At 49.6% G+C, this 21,736-nt stretch overlaps 1 protein-coding gene across 1 annotated transcript in view; it reads left to right on the forward strand.

Moving 5' to 3' along the window:
* The window catches only part of ARL2BP (ARF like GTPase 2 binding protein), a 332,718-nt gene that overhangs the window by 139,451 nt on the left and 171,531 nt on the right, over nt 1–21,736 (forward strand). Inside the window, exon 3 of the mRNA XM_086947737.1 lies at nt 4,234–4,295. Coding sequence (XP_086803863.1) covers nt 4,234–4,295 — 62 coding nt within the window. The remainder of the gene's footprint in view (nt 1–4,233; nt 4,296–21,736) is intronic.

A 21,736-nucleotide genomic window follows, 5' to 3' on the forward strand; every position in this document is an offset into this window, starting at 1 on the left:
TCTACGTTCAGGCCATTCCAATATCCATTTTGGTTACTGCAACCCATAATTGATTCTACCTCACCTGCGGTAAGAAACATGCATAGCGCAGAGATCTATATTTATATATATTAGTGCATCAATAGTAATGAGATTCCTTTTCTTTTTCTTTCTCTTCTCTAAATACAGACCCCTGACGAAGGGGCTCGCGCCCCGAAATGCATTGGGTGTAGATAAAATGTATTGATACTGAAATGTATGGTATATGCATAAAGATAGCAATGTACATGTTGATGATAAAAAATTTGCTTTGCAACAAATGAAACATGAATGTAATGTTGATCTAAGTTGACTTTTCGTGAAAATTCAAAATAAATGTACTAGCGTTCAAATTTATATTGAGTAGTGCGTACTGGTGTCCTGGTTCTCAACCAGGCCAAATACACTTGATACTACATAGTTTGCAGGCTACATACCAGCACAGCACACATATCGAACAAACGCCTTAACAAACTCAATAAATAGAGTGCAGCTACCCTTCCAAATTCACTACTCATCCTTATCAAGTCATTTTTTTTCATAGAGAGATATATTTGTTTGCTGTGCTACTTGTGATCAAGGAATTTTTCTATCTGGTGTTGAATTTTAACCACTGTGCATGTGGTTAATGACCGTCCTTGACCTTCTCAAATGTTATGGTATAGCCTACGTGTACCTCTAGATTCAGAACTTCCTAAATAGTATCTACTAACATCTGTCCCTTTGGCACTTCTTGTACTCTCTCAGATTCTCCTCGTCTACTATTGGTTTAGACTGAAACATGTAGGGGTTTAACACATTCCACTTGGTTTTAATCTTGTGATGGTGAAGTGAGAATGAAAGTTTTTGAAGATGATGCATTTAGCTAACCAGGATTTAGTTTTTGTCACAGTGAAAAGGTTGAAAGTACGTGCCGATCAGAGGGTCGATTACATCCTCACTCCCTTCTCTCCTTTACGGGGGATCTCACCTGGCTGTTTCGAAGAGGTTCACCAGGTAAACATACTTGCAAGTACATGTTAGAGGGTAAGCATTAAGTGGCAAGACTTGTAATACTACATTTTCTTTTTCAAGCCAGATCGAAGATACCACATTTGGGTGTTTCTTCACAAGAAGCACTACGTTATGGGGAACCCTGGGCAAGTTCATTCTATCGGACCAAAACACCAGAGGTAGATGCGTCTATGACTAAATTCCTCCAGTTGATGTTTTAACCAGTCTACTTACAACATCCCAGTGCCTAGTCATCTCTACTGCACAAAGAAGCCTTGGGAAAAACAAATCCTGTTTCTGATCTACAAAATATGCATTGTAAGGAGTAGAGAGCAAAGTTATTATTTCTGAGTCCTTTCTCCAATTCACAAGCCAAAAACGACAAAGCAGAAAAACAAGATAGTTCTGTGCCGTATCGAACACTTTTACTCTGGGCACCAATCAATCTAAAGCTAGCTTACAACCCTACCTTTGATACTTCCTCTCCAAGAGATAATTTCATATTCAAGTAGTAGGTTAATGCTTCTCTTGCCTGTGTCATGTTGCTAACTTTTTCACTCTTTCATGGCACAGATTAAAACCATAACCCCTTCAGTTTTCTATGAATGATCTAGGCACACTCCCTACTTTTAATCGGAGACCTAAATCTTTTAATCATTCCCTCCTCCAAATATTGGGAATTGGTTTTAAAGCCAGGGGACAATAAAATAAGGTACTTACAATGTTCTAAGGCTATCAAACTTTATTTAAATATGTTCTGTGTGTGCAATCAGCACAGAGATAAGTTTAAATCTAAGGCTCTCAATTTTATGATACATTTCTTTTCTTCATTTGTCTGTATTTATCCAAATGTATTTTGTGACCAGGTTATTGGTATTCATCCATATCTATTTTGTATTTTCCTAATAAATAAGTTGTAAAATGGTATGTTTTCGTGTTTCTATAACTTATAAACATGCACTCATACTGTGATTCCGGTCACGCTTTAACAAATTATGCAACCAAATATATTAAAACACTACAGCCACAGGTAAATATTAGCATTATTCTACAAATATATGTTAACGTGATCCTGTGTTTCGGGAAATCGCATCTTTTTAGCCCCCATACTCTCTATGTGCTCAGCTGTTGGCCTGGAACTCGAGAAAGATAGCAAGAAAAATCACTCACAAGAAGGACTATTTTCATTATTTTTATAGGTGCTGAGAAAGGGGAAAAAGTTGGCACCAATGCTTCTTCGTGAAGCTCAGTTGAAGTTCATTGGCATTGAAAAATGGTCTGATAGCTTTGTACCTGAACTTTCAAAGCTTTGTCGAAGGAAGCAAATTTGTTATTGTTTGAGATCTTAAACACTTAGGGACTTTTTTTGTGAAGGAAGTCTCCAGTGATCCGAAGAAAACAAATGTGACTGCCTTCTGCGGTAGATCGAGTTGTATACTCTGAGGCCATTTATTGTAGTTACTTTAGTTTAGCAAATATTTCCGGTAGGTACTCTTCTCAATGGTCAGACGTAAAATGAAGGTCTTGTTTACTTAAACAAACAACTTTGTGTTAATAAACTCAGCTGTGATGGAAGACTGTCTAAAATATAAATCGATTTTACAACGGAAGTTGGCTTTTTACGGTTCAGACAAAAGTACGCAAGAATAAAGGTCAAATCGCACACACACAGAGAATGCAGAAGAAAAATAATATAATGGTGGGAGGATTTAGAAATAGGCAGTGCTCAAAAGGGGAACCAGTGGTGTATTACCAAAGGTCATGTTTTGTAAGGGAAAGCATTTGTGCATCTTTCACAGTTAATAGCACACAATAAGTGTGTGTTGAGAAATAGTTTTTGTGACAAAATGGATCCATTTATTAAAAAAGAAACCATTTTTTATGTATATATATGTGAAGCACAACTAATACATTTAACAAATATTAGTGTTAAAAGACCTTTATGATATAATCGTTTTTGCCAGTATTTTATTATCTATATTGAGAGATCTTTATGACATTGTGATGTCTTAGTCCTCAGACTTTAAAACGTGTAATTTAAAAGATGTGTTGCTGTCTAAGCCTTAAATATCTATGAAAAGAGTTGTTCAGCTCTATAAGGCCCGAGATTATGATCTTTCTGTGACATTATTTTCCTCTCCTGCTGTTCAAATTTAGAAAAATTATAAGATGACCTATAAAATTGCATTCCCAGCTTATTTGAACTAGCTGTATGTAATACTTACATCTTCAAAGGTAATTCTTTTATTCAATGCTTCTCGAACAAGTAGCTCTTGAGATACTGGTACCTCGCCAGCTACGTGTGAGCAGCTCTCCTGTGTGCAGCCCAGCCTAGTAAATCAGAAGCTTTGCTTGGTTTGAGTTAACATATGTTTTCCAAAAATGGAAAGCAAGTATTTGAGATGAAAATTTATGCATTTTCAGAACTCATTAGCCTATGTTTGGAGAAAAATATTTTATTTTCCAAAATATATTTAAAGCTGAAACTGACAGATCAATCATTCAGCACTTATTACTTATACTATTGCTTTAATACCAAGGCACTGCAGCTATGGCTATTGTTCATAACCCACGTAGAAGCAATCCACATTGACAAAGCCTTTTTTTACATATTTGCTGGCAACCCTGCCTGATGTACTGCGGTGATCACTGCTCGTTATCTTGCATATATATGGTGGCGACGAATATAATGTTGCCTTGATGTCGTCACCATTAAAACAGTAATAACTTTAGTAGCTCAGGATGAGTTTCATTGACCATAAGTAGCTCTTACTACAGAACGGTTTTGAGACCCCTTGCTTTAGTCTTTCTTGGTTCTAATCTAGGCGAGACCAAAGAGTGACATAAAAGCATACCCTTATAGGGCTTTTACTTTCTAGTATGATAACTAGTTGTTTAAATTTGTTATTCACATGAAGTCCACTCTTTACATTTTACTTATTAGAACGTTTATAAGTCCTCGGAGCAATGTGAGTAAATATAGGTCTTGCATGATAATATCATTTTAGTTTTGTTGAATTATAAAAATAAATATTCTAGCAATGTTCAGTCTTGTAAATAGTACTGCAAAAGAAAACATGTATTTTGTTTTCTTCTAGTTTTTGAAATAGATTTAAGCATTTTGTCTGTAAAAAAAAGTTTGTATTGTATTTTACATTTTTATATTTTTGTCATTATATTTCCTGAAGAAGGTTTATCAACAGCCTCACTCTTTTTTTTCAGTTCTTCCCCCTCTGATGCTGAGTTTGACACTGCTGTTGGATACTTAGAAGACATTATAATGGGTAAGGTTGTAGCCACACGTTCTAATGCCCTGAGTGGCCACTTTCATACTGCTTTTGGAGATGAAGTAATAAATAAGAATGTTGAATCGCTAATAATATTGGAACTTGCAAAACATAAAGCACATGCTCATGTATTATATTGTTTTTCGATTAAGTGGTTTACATTATTGTGAGTTAACATACACTTTTTAGGCTTTCGGCCCAGCTACAATTGAATGATGTATTTCTACAGCTAATGAAATACACTTCAGCACCCCCCTGCCAGCTCAGCGAACCCCAGCCAGGCCGCCGACAACCTCACGAAGTGGATCAGCAACTGTGCGGACGAACTCGCCCCTCTGAGGACCCCGCCCAGCAGACCCGGCAGCAAGAAAGCCCCATGGTTCACCGACGAACTCAAGAGCTCCAAGAAGAACTGCCGAGCCCTCGAGAAAGTCTGGAGAAAGGAACCTACACCGGACAACATGACCGCCCTCAAACTCGCCACCCGGAAGCACCACCAACTGATCCGCACCGCCAAGAAAACTGCATTCAAGGAACGACTGGACAACAACGCACACAACTGCAAGGAACTCTTCAACATCGTGAAAGAGCTCTCCAACCCCAACGCCGGAAACAACGACATCACCCCTTCGCAGGACCTCTGCAACTCCCTCGCCTCCTACTTCCACAACAAGATCGCGGACATACACAACAGCTTCAGCACCCATCCGACGCACGCCACAACCACAGCAACGCCGCCCACCACCACCATCCGAGCCTGGACTGCGATCAGCACCGATGACACCGTCCGCATGATGAACTCCGTCCACTCCGGATCTCCGACTGACCCCTGCCCTCACCACGTCTTCAACAAGGCCGACGCTGTCATCGCACCCCACCTGCGGGACATTATCAACACCTCCTTCGACACCGCCACCTTCCCCGAGAGCTGGAAGCACGCCGAACTCAGCGCTCTACTCAAGAAACCTACAGCAGACCCCACGAACTCAAGAACTACCGCCCCATCTCGCTACTCCCGTTTCCAGCCAAAGTCATCGAGAAGACCGTCAACAAACAGCTGGCCGCCTTCTTTGAGACAAACGGATCCCTCGACCCCTCGCAGTCCGGCTTCCGAGCCAACCACAGCACCGAGACCGCCCTCATCACCGCCACCGACGACATCCGAGCCCTGATGGACAACGGAGAAACAGCGGCCCTCATCCTCCTAGACCTCTCCGCGGCCTTCGACACCGTCTGCCACCGCACCCTAGTGCAGCGCCTCAGCAACGTCGGAGTCCAGGAGAAGGCACTGGAATGGATCGTCTCCTTCCTCGACGGAAGAACACAGAGAGTCCGCCTGCCACCGTACAAGTCAGAGGCCACCGAAGTCATCTGCGGCGTCCCTCAAGGATCCTCGCTGAGCCCTACCCTCTTCAACGTCTACATGAGCCCCCTCGCGGCCATCGCACGCCAACACAACCTCAACATAATCTCCTACGCCGACGACACCCAGCTGATCCTCTCCCTGACCAACGACCCCGCCGCCGCCAGAGCCAACCTGCACGAAGGGATGAAGGAGGTAGCCGAGTGGATGACGACCAGCCGCCTGAAACTGAACTCAGACAAGACGGAGGTCCTCATCCTGGGCTCCACACCCACCGCCTGGGACGACTCCTGGTGGCCCCCCGCCCTGGGCACCGCACCCAAACCGACAAACCACGCACGCAACCTGGGCTTCATCCTGGACTCCTCCCTCTCCATGACCAGGCAAGTCAACGCCGTCTCCTCAGCGTGCTTCAACATCCTGCGCATGCTACGGAAGATCTTCTGGTGGATCCCCACGGAGACCAGGAAGACCGTCACCCAGGCCCTCGTCACCAGCCGACTGGACTACGGCAACGCCCTCTACGCCGGAACCACCGCCAAGCTCCAGAAGAGACTCCAGTGGATCCAGAACGCCTCAGCCAGACTCATCCTCGACATCCCACGAAACAGCCACATCTCCGGACACCTGAGAGACCTTCATTGGCTCCCCGTCAACAAAAGAATCACCTTCCGTCTCCTCACCCACGCACACAAAGCCCTACACGATCAAGGCCCGAGCTACCTCAACACCCGAATCAACTTCTACGCTCCCAAACGTCACCTCCGCTCAGCCAGCCGCGCTCTCGCCACCGTCCCACGCATCCGTAGAGCGACAACAGGAGGAAGGTCCTTCTCCTACCTGGCCGCCAAGACCTGGAACTCCCTCCCGGCCGACCTGCGCCTGACCCAAGACCACCTCTTGGAGAAGTGTGGCTCAGGGGTTAGAGGCGGCAGACCCGGAAGCTGAGATCGGCCCTGGACCAGGGTTCAATTCCCCGCCTCGGCGGGTCTTGGGCTCAAAAATTCCACGGACTCGATAATTCTCGCTTCGGTGCCTTCTCGACTCACGGGTTCACACTCTGCGACTCTGGGCAATAGCTTGCTTAATCTCCACAACGGCCCCTCGCGGCGGGATGCCTGGCTTTCACCTTGTGGATACCCTGCCGGGGTTATCTCACAGGGGAATACCAGGGCGGGTTCCCTAAGCAAGCGCCGGGAACCTGGCTGTTCGAGCAGTAACGGCACCCCCCCCCCCCTAAGCGCCTTGAGACCCAACGGGTAAGTAGTGCGCTCTATAAATGTCACTGATTGATTGATTGATTGATTGATTTAACATGATTATGGTCTGTCCTTGGGTTTTGGCATAATAAAGCACTATTTTCTGGGTATTCCTTCGCTGGTATTAAGTCACTGGTAGATGTCTTCAGCAACAATACTTTTTAAATAGATTATCAGTAAATTAATACAGTGGTGCATTCAAGAAGCAAAAACGTTACTAGGTTATCTGGATTGAGACCAGACTCGTTATGCCTGCGGGGCTACCACCAAGACGCAACCTTTCTTCACACTATTTGGGATTGTCCGAACATACGACCCATATGGGACGGGGATACAAAACATATACAAGACGCACTAGGGAAGGCACTAACCCTTACACCACAACTCGAGCTACTTAATATATGGGAGGCGACTGACCTCACGGAGGTGGAACAACAACTGGCCACGTTGGGGTATACCCTAGTGAAATGGGAAATAGTCAAAAAGTGGGGAGTGGTGGAAAGACCATCACACAGGATATGGGCAACGGAACTAGAAAAGTGCATGATCGCTGAGAAAGAGGTTTTTAAATCGAGAGGATACCCTAAGAAGTGGGACAAAAAATGGGGCAAGTGGAATGTGTATTTGGGGAATCTGTGTATTTCCCCAACTGTAGAAATGGAACTAAGACAACCTACGGCACAATCTTTTGAAATAAGTGACTGAAAACTGTACATTCCCTGATATTAAGATTCTGCTCTACAATTGTCTGTAATGTATACTTATCATTGTCTGTGACTTTCAAAGTTTGAAATTAATAAAAATATATGAAATTTTTTTTTTCTGATGGATACACCTGCCAGTGGATTCCTCACCTTGTGAATATCCCCTTGCGTCAGCAACATTCGGAAATACTTTTGTAGCTTCGCGCCGACGTGGACAACCTCATAGAGGCACGGCATCGTGCGCGGCCCCGCTGACATCACCGACTCCATAATAGGCCCACGTCAGCGGGATGACATCAGTTCCCTTTTTTCCGCGTCGTCGACGCTAACGGTTTTCGAGGGATCCTCTGTAGCGTCGATAGTAACTTTGTTACTATTGTGATTTTCTGTGTCTTTTCCAGTGTTTCTGACTCCTGTCGTGATGTCTACTAAGAATACTGGTTTCAAGCCGTGCGGCGAATGTGGGAAGATGATGTCAATCACTGACCCGCATGATGACTGCGTATGGTGCCTGAGTTCGAATCACGACGTCCAACGTTGTCATTCCTGTAGTAAGATGAATCCAAAAGCCCTTTGTGAACGTGAGGCGAAGCTCCTGGTTGCCAAATTAAAAGGTAAAGAGGCCAAGAAGAGTTCGTGGTCGCGATCGAGGAGGTCGAGGTCCAGGTCGAGGTCAGCTTCGAAGTCGTCATCAGGACATGCTTCCAGATCAACGAAAAAGAAACATAAGAAGAGGAAGCATGGGTCAAGGCACCATTCATGAAAGGAGTCTGATTCGAGAGCGAAGTCGCCTAGTAGACGGCATCGAAAGGATATGGTATCTCCTTCTCCGGATCCGGTAGGTGAGGCCTTTCCCTTGGAGTCGCCGGAGCATTCACCGGCTCAGGTGTCCAATCCCTCTCCGGCTCCGGCTCCAGTTAAGGAGGAGGAAGAGGTTCCGTTCCTCAGGATTCGACGACTCCGGCTCACCAACCCGAGGAACAAGAGGAGTCGACTCCGGTGCAGCCTCCTCGAGAGCAGCCGGGTGGTTCATATCCTCCTTTTCCGGGTCCAGGACAAGTCCCTTTGCAGTTCTTAAATGCCATGGATGGTGTTTATGCGAGAGCCATGTACCCCTCTGGAGCACCGGCTGGTCCCATGGGTCCGTTGGCATACAATTTGGGAGTTCCACAAGCTTATGCTTCGGCGCAGTTCTTGCCGTTTATGCCGGCACGTGAGTACACTTACCTTTCTCCATGTTTCCCTTGTAGTTAGTTGTAAAATAGTGTATATAGGACGACACAATCACTTAATCACTGTAGCTAATATATATAATCCTATCACTGGCACTGTATAAAAGACCTGAGCACCATTCCCCCACACGCAACATCCTCTCCCCGTTCCATCTCTTGCCTTCCATTCCCAACCTACCCTACCGTCCCTTCCTCACGCTCATTTTCAACTCCCTCACTCCCCGGTGTAGGTGGCAGTACTCAGAAGTCCTTTTTGCTCAGGACTAATCGCCCTGTACTTTTCTCTCTCCTGTATACCTCCGAGGGACACCGGTGCCTCTCCCTGGACAAGACGACCTCGGCCCAGCAGCGGACATCCTCCAGACGACCCCACCTCGCCAGACTCTCATCCCGACGACCCCAGCCCTGCATATCCACCCAGGACTCACCACACAGCACTTGTTCTTGAAGGACCCTATTTCTGTACTCCTAATAAAACCTCGCTGACCATAGCGCACTTCATCCGTTTTCCCCGCCTGTTATTCCGGTCCGCCCATACCCCTGCTCCACAGTTACATCAGACCTTTGGGTTCTCAATCTCGTAGAGAATGGGTATGCTCATCCCTTTTGGGAATTTCTCCCAAATTGCTCTCCTTGCCAAGGGTTTTGCACAGAGGACCACCTGCTGCTCCTGCAGGAGGAAGTCCTGGCACTGTTAAGAAAAGGTGCAATAGAGGTGGTTCCGGAGCAGGAAAGCGGTCAGGGATGCTACTCCCGGTATTTCCTGATCCCAAGAAGGATGGCAGACTTCGTCTAATCCTGGATCTCAGGATCTTGAACCTTTACCTAAAGCAGGAGAAGTTCAAGATGCTCACCCTTGCACAGGTTCTTCAAGCGCTGCTGGAAGAAGACTGGATGCTTATTTTCACATCCCGATTCTGAAGTCGCACAGGAAGTATATCGGTTTCTTGGTGGGTGCACAATATTACCAGTTTGCGGTCCTTCCGTTTGGTCTTACTACTGCGCCTTGAGTCTTCACCAAGGTGATGGCTGTGGTGGCGGCACATCTCAGGAAGTCAGGGATACCGGTATTCCCTTATGTGGACGATTGGCTGATCAAAGCGGAATCTCCAGAGAAGGTGCTCCATCATCTGCAGGTTACAACTCAGTTGTTGTACAGGTTGGGTTTTTCAATAAATGTACCCAAATCTCACCTGGTGCCCTCCCAGCGCAACCTGTTCATAGGTGCGGTACTGGATACAACTGTATGTTGGGCATTTCCTCCTCAACAAAGAATTTCGCGACATACAGGAAATTATTCCTTTATTTCACAATGGAGCGGTCGTTCCAGTCCTGAAGGTCCTTTGTCTGCTCGGTCTGAATGCTTCTTGCATTCTATTGGTCAACCATGCACGCTGGCATATGAGGGCACTCCAGTGGTGCCTCCGCAGGCAGTGGTATCAGCACAACGGAGATCTCAGGGAGTCAGTCAGGATCTCTAGAGAAGCTGCGGTGGATCTGTCTTGGTGGAGCGTGGAAGGCAATGTGTCTCAAGGAAAGCTCTTTCAACTGCCTCCATCGGTGGCCACAGTGATAACTGATGCATCCGCTTTAGGGTGGGGTGCCCATCTGGGGGATCTGGAGGTCAAGGGTCTTTGGTCTCCAGAGGAAAGGTTGCTTCACATCAACCTTCTAGAGTTACGGGCGAATCGTTTGGCACTCAAGGCCTTCCTCCCTTCCCTTCGCGGTCAGTCGGTGCAATTCCTGACGGATAACACAACCGCGATGTGGTATGTCAACAAGCAGGGAAGAGTAGGGTCGCATTGCCTCTGCAGAGAGGCTCTGCGTCTATGGTTCTGGGTTCAGAGCCATCAGATTTGTCTGATTGCAAATCATCTGGCCGGCCTTCTGAACCTGCGAGCAGACAGTCTCAGTCGGCAGTTCTCAGCCGACCACGAGTGGAGGCTTAACCCGGAGGTGGTTCGTCAAGTCTTTCGGACGTGGGGGACTCCTCGGGTGGACCTGTTTGCCACTCACGAGAATGCTCACTGCCCGTTATTCTGCAGTCTCCAGTTTCCAATGCAGCGAGCGCTGGGAGACGCGTTTCAGTTGAGTTGGGACTCTCAACTCCTTTACGTGTTTTCTCCCATACCCTTGATTCCTCAGGTTCTGAGGAAGATTCGCCAAGGCCGGGCCTAAGTTATATTGATCGCCTCGGATTGGCCAAGAAGGGTGTGGTACACAGATCTTATCCACCTCTCCTCATGCCTGCCGCTCCATCTCCCTCTCAGGGCAGATCTCCTCTCTCAGATAGAGGGGCAGGTTCTACACCCTCACCTTCAGACCTTACACCTTCATGCCTGGAGATTGAACGGGGCAACCTGAATTCCTTTTCTCTCCCACATGATGTGGTGGATGTCATTTTATCGGCCAGGCGTGATTCCACTAAATCTATGTATTCTTATAGATGGACTAAGTTTGTTTCTTGGTGTGAGGAGAAGTCTTTGAAGGCTAAATTGTCTGATATTCTGCAATTTGCACTCTCTTTGGCGCAGCAGGGTTTTGCTGTGGCTACGGTCAAGGGTTATCTTTCGGCTTTGTCTGCTTTTCTCTGTTTGCCGGATCAGCTGTCCTTATTAAAATCTCCTGTGGTCTTGAGATTTTTAAAGGGTCTTGTGAACAAATTTCCTCCTACTCCCTTTATTGTGCCTCAATGGGACTTGAACCATGTGCTTACCTTTTTAATGGGTTCACCTTTTGAACCTTTGCACAGGTGTCCCTTGAGACTGCTGTCTTTTAAAACGGTCTTCCTATTTGCGATTACCTCTGCAAGGAGGGTGAGCTTCAAGCTCTTAGTTCGAAGCCCCCATTCTTGACCATTCATGCTGAACGAATGGTACTCAGGACCAGGGCTGCTTTTCTGCCTAAGGTGGTACCTCCCTTCCATCTGGGGCAGTCCATTACCCTTCCTACCTTCTATCCTCCCCCTCACCCTTCCAAGGAGGAGGAGAGACTTCATCGCCTAGACCCTAAGAGGGCGGTGAGGTTCTACCTGGACAGAAATAGAGAGTTCAGAGTAGATGACCAGCTCTTCGTTGGTTTTGTTGGTGCCAGAGAGGCAAGGCGGTGCACAAGCTCATGCTGTCGAGATGGATTGTCTTGTGTATCAAGATTTGCTACTCTCTGGCGGGTAAGGAACCTCCTGAAGGTTTAAGAGCTCATTCCACTAGAGCAAGGTCTGCTACATCTGCTTTGTCTAGGGGTGTACCTGTAGAGGATATTTGTAGAGCAGCGACTTGGGCTTCCCTCCACATTTTCGCGAAGCATTACTGCTTGGATTCCGAATTGAGGAGGGACGGCCACTTTGCGCGTTCTGTCCTCCAGGATTTTCTGGTATAGGAGAGTGGACACCCTCCTCCGGGAGTGGGGACTGCTGTGGGACTCTATTCACAAGGTGAGGAATCCACTGCAGATGTATCCATCAGAAGAACAAGTTACTTACCTTCGGTAATGCTTTTTCTGGTGGATACAGTATCTGCCTGTGGATTCCTCACTGACCCACCCGCCTGCCCGTTGTCCACTCTTCTATACCTGATTTACTGTAATGTCAATATTTTATTGTCAAAGGAAATGTGTTATTATAATTGCTTTCCTGCATTGGCTACACACTGTGTGTGTTAGTTTGTGTATTTGGTACTATGTACTTGGTGTGTATATCTACTGTTGTTGATCTGTCTGTGTGCCACGAAGGCATGGAAAAAAGGGCGGAACTGATGTCATCACACCGACGTGGGCCTATTATGGAGTCAGTGACGTCAGCGGGCCGCGCTCGATGCCATGCCTCTATGACGACGGAGGTGCGAAGGTACAAAAGAATTTCCGAATGTTGCTGACGCAGGGGGATATTCACAAGGTGAAGAATCCACAGGCAGATAGTGTATCCACTAGAAAAAGCGTTACCGAAGGTAAGTAACTTGTTCACTAGGTTCAGAACATTCTTGATGGCAGGTGTTAAACATGAGTTTCTTCCTGCAAAGGGCTATTGTGAAATATGGTCTCCTGCCAAAAAAGGGACTGGACGTTTTTTGTAAGTCATCAAAATCTAATATTTCTAATGAATCTTATCTTTCATAATTATCTACATGCTGCAAATAAGATGTTTCTAATGTTTTGGGAACAAAAGTCGAATAGAGTTAGGTCAAAATGTTGCACTTCTAAACACTTCTAAACAGAAGCATCTGCAACCCGTGCACAAAATTCAACCATGGTACTTCTTTTTTGTCAGATTGTTTTTATTGAGTTTTAACACGGCACAGCATTATACAGTGTCACCAATTGACAACAGGATCATCAGCATAATACATTTGAACGCTATTGAGACAGTTTTCCGTGGGTGTTGACAACCATGATCCACTCCCCCAAAAAACACTGTCAACTATAAACCATGAGTGAGATTATCAAAGTCATACGTTGTGAAATGAGTACAGGTGTACCTGGCCCGAGGGACCCACCCACTCCCACCTCCCCCTTCGCCCAAAAGGGACCTCAAGCAGGTTTGGGTCCTCTTAAGGTTTTATATTTGTGGAGAGGTGCTATATTTGGTAAAGATAAAGCAACTGTGTTTGTGTGGGGCAAGACGTGAGTGGGAGGCCAATGGACAGCAAGGTGACTAAAGGGCCCCAGGTATATTTAAAGTTCTTAAAGTTATCCCGGAGGAAGTCCGACATTCTTTCCATTGCCAAGGCTTGCCACAATCTGGTATGCTACTGTGTAATTGATGGGGCGTTGTTTTTTCCCACAAGGCTGTCAACGCTGTCTTGGCTGCCCCTTGGGATAACCATGAGATTGTGCGGTGGCTTGAGGTTCAGGGTTTAAGGGCCTTGTTGAACAACCCCACCATGGCAAACGCCGTTGTGGAAGGGATCGGCAATCCCAGTATGTTTTTAATCTGTGCTAACATTTCAGACCGGAATGGGCGGATTATAGAACAGTCCCATTATATATGATGGAAGTCTCCCTGAAACCCACACCCTCTCCAGCACAGGTCAGTCGTTCCGGGAAATATTTTTTTGAATTTAGGAGGGTATAAGTACCAGTCATAAAATAATTTGTAATGGGCCTCCCCATAGAGTGGTTGAACCGTGGTGTATCACGCCATAGCCTCTGCCAGTGTTCCTCGGGGATACCTCCCCCCAGTACAGTGGACCTGAAGTCCATGTATCGTGGTCGAATTGTAGGGGCTGTATTAATTAAATGCAAGTAAAGAAAGGAGATGGTAAACTTAGCACCCTCCGCTTACCTTACACATTTTTCAGTTGGGGAGAGTTCTCTAGTGGCGGTGTCTTTCATGTCTGGATGTAGTACCCAGAGTTTCAATTCTGAGTTGTACCTCTCTGAATTTGGGAGTCCAAAGTCTCGCTGACAATTTTCAAAGGTAAGAATATCCCATCCTTGAAACAAGCCCAAGATGATGAGACACCCACCTTATCCCCAGAGATCGCTTAAGTACCGGCGGAAGGCCGGATTTAAATGGATTGGCGTGAACGGGGAAGGGAAAGTGGTCCAAGCTGAGGAGGGACTCACACCATCCCAGGCTCTGAGGGTCTTTTTTCGTGGGTGTGCTAATGTATGCATTAGGGGGTCGGTCTTCTTTTGGTTTCCTCAGCAAGTTGCAGATATATCTGCTCACTATTGCCCAGTCCATGTGAAGCCAGTGTTTGTCTGATTCCCTCAGAGATCATTCGGAGATTGCTCTCAGTTGTGCTGCTTTATAATGAGAGGGAAAGTCTGGTAAGGCCAACTCTTCCCGCCTCCCTCGGCAAACACAGTAATTTATTAAGGAGTTGGGCCGATTGCCCTGCCAGATAAAGGTAGTCCCCAGAGAGCCCAGTTTTCATTTCAATTGTAAGGCCCTGAAAAGGTATAACAATAGTGGTAAGACAGTCATTTTGTTATGTTATGTTAGTATGAATTTGTAGAGCGCACGTTCACCCTGGGGTTTCTTGGCGCTGTGTACCGCTGGGGAACCCGTCCTGGCTTTCCCTGTAAGATGGTCCCTATTGGGCATCCCCAAGGTGAAGCCAGGCATCCCCGGCAGTGAGGGGGCCGTTGTGGAGATTAAGCAAGCTATTGCCCAGAGTTGCAGCGTGGGACCCATGGTTAGAGAGGCACCGAGGCGAGATTTATCGAGCCCGCTGACATTGGTTCCGTACCCTGCCGCGACAGGAATTGAACCCTGGTCCCGGGCCGACCTCTGCTTCTGGGTCTGCCGCCTCTAACCGGTGAGCCACACTTCTCCAATCCAACCATGAACCCTCACCTTTTGAGGTTAGCTTAGATTTGCCTAAGAAGCAGGGGATAGTTGGCCCCATATAGATGAGATATCTTAGGAGTGATTTTAATCCCCAAGTATTTGAGCTCTTTTTTGACCCATTCGAAGAGGGTGTTACTCTCTAGCAATTCCATCTCTGACAGAGGGAGAGTCATGTTCGGGATGAAAAATTTATAGAGATGAATATGGTAGCCTGCTACTTTCTCAAAAAGAGCTATTCTGATGGATACATCTGCCTGTGGATTCCTCACCATATGAATATCCCCTGCCCCAGCATTCCATGGAATTTTTTCCTAGCTCGCCACGCCGACTAGGTCGTCATGATGCCATGGCTCCGCACGCTGCTCCACATTACGTCACTGTAGCCATAACAGGACCACGTCAGCGTGATGACGCCATTCCCCTTTTTTCCGCGCTGTCGAGGCTAACGGTTTTTCTGAGACTCTCCATACTTTCGACTGGATACTTTGTAATTTTGATTGTATCTTTATGTGTTTTGACATGTCTGCCAGAGGAAGTCACCCTTTAAGCCTTGTAAAGAATGCGGAGGTCACATATTTATTACTGACCCGTTTGTCGTCTGACCACGACGTCGATGGCTGTTCATCATGCAGGAAGATGAATCCAAATCAACCTGTTACTGAAATTAGGTTGACAATCACCTCTTATCAGTATGGCTCTCTGCCAAGACTTGAGAACCCAAGGATGTTGATCAGCCCAGGAGATAAAGTTCCGCATAAATCAGCTGGAGCTAAATGTATGTGCTCTTAGGGGTACTTAATTTCTTCCACTTTTACAGAGGAATGTTATTAGAGTCCTTTCAGACAGCGCAGCTAGAAGTCCAGCACTGAACACTCAATAATAACAAACGTAATATTCATAAGAAAGAAAACTGTTTATCCACAAGTACTACATTTTATGTATGATGCAAAAGAGAACCAAAGGAAATCGTAAGTGCTTAGCCTGCCCAGTGTGCACAAACAGGAGAAAAAGAATATGTATTTCTGATGTATACATCTGCCAGTGGATTCCTCACCTTGTGAATATCCCCCTGCGTCAGCAACATTCAGAAAATTCTTTTGTAGCACGCCGGCGTGGACAACGTCATAGTAGCACGGCATCGCGCGCGACTCCGACTGACGTCACTGACTCCTTATTAGGCCTACGTCGGCGTGATGACATCAGTTCCCATTTTTCCGCGTCATCGACGCTAACGGTTTCTTGGGATCTACTGTGTTATGGATAGTTACTTTGTTACTATTGTGAACTTTTGTTCTGTATCTGCTTGGTTTTGCTGTCTTCCGTCGAGATGTCAACGAAGAAGAAAGGATTTAAGCCATGCGATTCATGTGGGAGGATGATGTCCATCACCGATCCTCATCAAGAATGTCTATGGTGTCTGGATTCGGATCACGACGTCAAGGGTTGTCGATCCTGTTCAAAAATGAACCCAAAGGCTCTTCGGAAACGAGAGGCGAAACTTCTAGTTGCCAAAATAAAGGGTAAGGACGCCAAGAGGACTTCGAGATCAAGATCGAGACGTACGTTGTCGAAGTCGAGGTCCCGATCGAGGTCGGCGTCTAAGTCGGCTTCGGGTCATGTTTCTGGTTCATCTAAAAAGAAGCACAAGAGAAAGAAGCACAGTTCGAGGCACCATTCCAGCAGGGAGTCTGACTCGAAAAAGAAGTAATCTTCTGGAAGACATCATAAGGAAACGATTTCTCCCTCTGCAGTTCGTACTCCTGAAGGTGAGGCCACACCTTTACAGTCTCGGGAGCCTACACCGGCTCCGGTATCGAATCCGTCTCCGGATCCGTATCAGTCTTCGGTGCATGATGAAGGAGAGGAAGTTCCTCAGGGATCGGCGACTCCGGTACGACGTCCCGAAGAACAAGAGGAACAGGAGGAGTCGAATCCGGTGCAGCCTCCTTGGGGGCAGCCGGTAGGCTCTTACCCTCAGTTTCCTGGTCCTGGTTAGGACCCATCGCATTTTCTAAACGCTATGTATGGCGTTTATGCAAGAGCAATGTTCCCCTCTGGGGGCGTGGCTAGGCACGCAATGGCGGAGGTCGCCCTAGGGTAGAGCTCCGGACGAAGCTCCCCTTTCCTGAGCCGATTCTCCGTTAATTTGCACAGCAGCTGCCCGAAACTGCAGGCGGACCCCCGGGACACATCTCTGCACTCTGGCCGACATTCAGCTTGGGGCTCCGAGGAGACCGACCCCGGCCTATCCTAAGGCCCTACAGCGGGACTTGCTGCCTCCCGGCCGGCGGGGCATCCAAGAGAGGACGCGGTCTGGGCCCAGCACACAGGCCCCGGCCGGCGATCCCCATCGCGCTGGCTGCGGCCCCCTGGCCGACTGCTGCCAAGTTGAAGACACCCTCCAGCGTCCCCGAAACTACCCCACCTAGCTGCGGGACACCTGCGGGGGGCCTGGTCTGGGAGGGGAGCGGACGCCCGGCCCTCGCATCGTGGCCGCCGCACACCTGATGCCCCAGGAGAGGCGCGGACCGGCTTGGCTCCCTGACGGCACGCCCGGGACGGGCAGGACACGGAGGACGCTATCGGCAGGGTGCTGGTGAAGTGACGGACCCAGCTGAGCTGAGGCGGGAGCCGCCCGGTGAGTCCCTCACGCGCCTGCCGGCGTAACTGAACCGCGCGGGGCAGACACCCGGGGCTGGTGTTGTGTACCCGCTGATGGCAGGGAGGCTGCCCGGCCCCCCCCCTAGCCGCCACACCAACATCAGAGACAATTTGGCCGGCCCCCTGTGACGGGGGCCCACAACAACACGCCCCGCAATAGACTCGCCTGCGGGCCCACCGTGGGGACAGCGGCTGCCTGGGGGACAAGGAGACACGCGGGGGGCCCCAACCTGGGCCTGAACTTGGCAGGCAGATCTGCCCCGGCCCCCCCCTGCCCCCCCCCGCTACACCTGGGGCGGTGCGGTGAGACCACGCTTGGAGAGGGTGGGGACCCGCCTAACGAACCCTCCCCCTGCCACAACAACGACGGCCCCGGCCGGAGGGGCAGCTACTGGCCGACGGACCCCCCGCCTAGCGGCGGCGTGACCCCGGAGGAGCTGCTGGAGCAACCCGGGTGGAGGAGCTACTGGCCGGGCGATCCTGCCCATGTCCGGAGGGGTGCGGACCCGCACCGGGACTGGAGGTGCCCCGCCGAAGGGAAAAACAGACAAGCTACTAAACAAAGTGGCTGCCGACCAACTGTCCGCGAGGCTGGACAGCGTGCTAGCAGCAATGGAGCGCATGGAACAGTCGCTCCAACAGACCAGAACTTCCTTGGAGTCCAAAATAGACGGTGTTGCCGTGGACCTAACCCACCTACGGATGATCACAGGAAATTGTCCGGTCGGACCAAGACTCTGGAGGGCGCGGTGAAGGAGATCGAACCCAAGGTCACCCAGACAGACAGGCAAGTGCACGACCTCCTAAACAGAGTGGAGTTCCTGGAGGACCGGGCCGAAGATGCGGAAGGGAGGGCGAGACGCAACAACATCAGGCTCGTGGGGGTCCCGGAAAAATGGGAGGGGAGCCAACCTTCCCAGCATATTGAAGACTGGCTCAGAACCCTACTACCCGAAGGCACACTGTCGCCCTACTTTGTAGTGGAGCGTGCACACCGAGTGCCGACGAGGCCCCACACCACTGGCGCTAACCCGAGACCACTACTCCTCAGGATACTGAATTATAGGGACCGGGACACGGTGCTGCGAGAAACCAGACGCCTCTGCGAAATCAGAATAGACAATGCCGCGATAATGTTCTTCCCCGACTACACTGCCAAGTGCAACGCCAAAGACACGACTACATGGAGGTGAAGCGGCGACTCTGCACCGCAGGTCTCAAATATTCCCTGCTCTTCCCAGCAAAACTGAGAGTGGTGGCAGGGGACAAGACCCACTTCTTCAACACCCCGGAGGAGGCCAGTGAATGGCTGGACGGGGCAGGGACACGGCACCCAGAGAAGCAGGGGGAGGCGAGACGAGGACAAGGCCGTGTGGGCCACGGCGCCGCCGCAGAAACAGAGCACAGCAGTCTCGACGCCCGGAGGAGGGGTCACGTCACTCTCCCCCGACGGACCAAATGCTCCAGGAACAGCAGGATGCGCTCCGGAGAGTCTCCCAACTGAGCACTTTGCCGTCCCAGGAAGCGGTCCCGGATGAAGGCCAACAGACAGTCCCTAGCGATGACGACGAGACTATATACGGGATCCCGAACTCTCAAATCTCGATGGACCTGCCGGAAGTCACACCGCAAACTGCTGACCTGTTTCATTGACTCTGTGAGCATCGCTTGTGAAGTACCTGCGTGGCGGGGGAGACGGCGGCAGGTGCCGATTGGACGCCGGGGCGCAGCTGATGCCCGGCGCTGCTGGGGACGTCCTCTCCCCCCCCTGCCTGCAGACCGGACAGTGGACAGCTGGAACAGTGAGTACTGCCCCCAATGGTACTGATAGACACGGGGTGAGGTTATGGTGGGGTTGTCTTTTGGCCCGTACTCCTCCAATACCACCTCTGACCGCAGGCCACGGTCAATGGGGAGCCATTCCTGCCAGGGGCCCGGGAAATGCGCCATACCCCCTTCTACCATTCCTCTGCCGGGGCAAGCTACGTGGGGCCCCCCATGGGCTGAGTGGCGCCACATCCCGGAGCACTGATACTGGCTGCCAGTTGCCTGTCTCTTATGGCTCAGGGAAGGATCTTGATCCCCTTCCTTGACTGAACATTTGATCTGCCGAGACTGTGCTTAGCACACGCTACCCCCTAGACTTGACAGGTTGTCCCTCTCACTTGAGAGTATGGACGGTGGCCCGTTTCGCCACTGCCCTTTTGGTATTTTAGCGGGGTTCACCTGCAGCTGGTTATTGTTGTTCTTTGTTTTTCCCCTCCCTGATGTCTTCCTGAACATTGCTGAGTGTACTGAGGGGGGTGGTTGTGGGAGAGCCCCCAAAAAAAAGGGTGCGGTGGACCTTCGAGGGACTGCTGTCCCTGAACGTGGTGGGGGGGAAGTTCACACTGCTAAAATGTCTACGATAACAGTATGCACCTGGAACATTAGGGGCATGCACACACCAGCGCGCCGTTATCAAATATATTCCTACTTGAAAAGGCAACAGGTGCACATTGCACTCCTGCAGGAGACGCATTTGTGCGGGGCGGAAGTGGCAGCGCTGCGTCGCAGATGGAGGGGGCAACTGGATGCCACGGAGTACTCCTCTTTTGCCCGGGGGGCGCTGCTGTGGGTAAAACCGGGCACTCCCTTCACAATGTCAGATGTCCTCATAGACCCGGAGGGGAGGTACGTATTGGTGAAGGGCCGCATGGATGGGCAGCCAGTGGTTCTGGCGTCGGTTTACTCACCAAACACGGACCAGGGGGGCTTCCTGGCGCGCATTTCGGAGAAGCTGGCGCCCTGGCACGGTGTCCCCTGGATACTGAGGGGGGATTACAACACGGTGCTGGATCCCATGTTGGACCGCTCGGCCCCACCCAGGCCGGATGCGACATCTCTGGGAGCTACGAGAGTACTCACACAGTGGGCGACACAGTGGGATTTACAAGATGCATGGCGCGCGCACAACCCCAACACCAAAATATAATCTTATTATTCAGGGGCACACGCGCTGCACGTCCGCCTCGACAGGTACATGGTGTCCTCGGAACTGCTGCCACACATCACAGACTCTCAATACCTTGGCCGGACACACTCGGATCACAATCCACACACGTTGCGCATAGCTTGGGAACGCCCACACCCACCGATCCCCACATGGCGCTTACAACTGGCCCTACTGCTGGATGCCCCCTTTCGAGACTCCCTGCAGGCTTGCGTGGCACAATATTTCACTGACAACTCGGGCACGGCGTCCTCCCCGCTGGTTGAGTTGGACGCCTTCAAGGTGGTGATAAGGGGACACTGTCTGGGCACGCAGGGGAGCATGCAGAAAATACTAGAAACTTATATATGCAGGGTGGAGGCGGACCTGCTCAGCCGGGAACAGGAAGCGGTGGCTGGGACGGGTGAACGATTAAACGAGGCCCGAGCGGAACACGCAGCATTGCTGGAACGGCTAAGGCACATCAACTATGCTGCCCACTCGGCGCGCATACACCAACACAGCGGCAAGCCCGGGAGGTTGCTGGCATAGCTAATCAGGCAAGAGAACCGCACGGAGCCGGTATCCGCCGTACGAACAGCCGGGTGTGAGATAGTGTACACACAGAGTAAGATACACCAAGCCTTTGTGGGACACTACCGGGCCCTGTATAAGTCACAGTTGAGGGTCCCCTCGGCGTCTATCGCAGATTACCTTACAGACATACAACTGCCTTCCCTTACTAACGCGCAACAGGGGGACCTAGGAGCGCCGTCTCTAATGGCAAATCCCCTGGCCCGGATGGTTTGCCTGCCGAATTTTTTAAAGCATGTGCGGACACGTTAATCCCGGAGCTGCTCAAGGTTTATAACGTAGCGATCGAGGACTCGGAACTCCTGGACACGCTTAATGAGGCCAATCTGGTCTCGCTCTTGAAGCCCGGTAGGGATGGCACA

This window comes from Lissotriton vulgaris, chromosome 12 (genome assembly GCF_964263255.1).
Source record: "Lissotriton vulgaris chromosome 12, aLisVul1.2, whole genome shotgun sequence".
Taxonomy (NCBI): Eukaryota; Metazoa; Chordata; class Amphibia; order Caudata; family Salamandridae; genus Lissotriton; species Lissotriton vulgaris.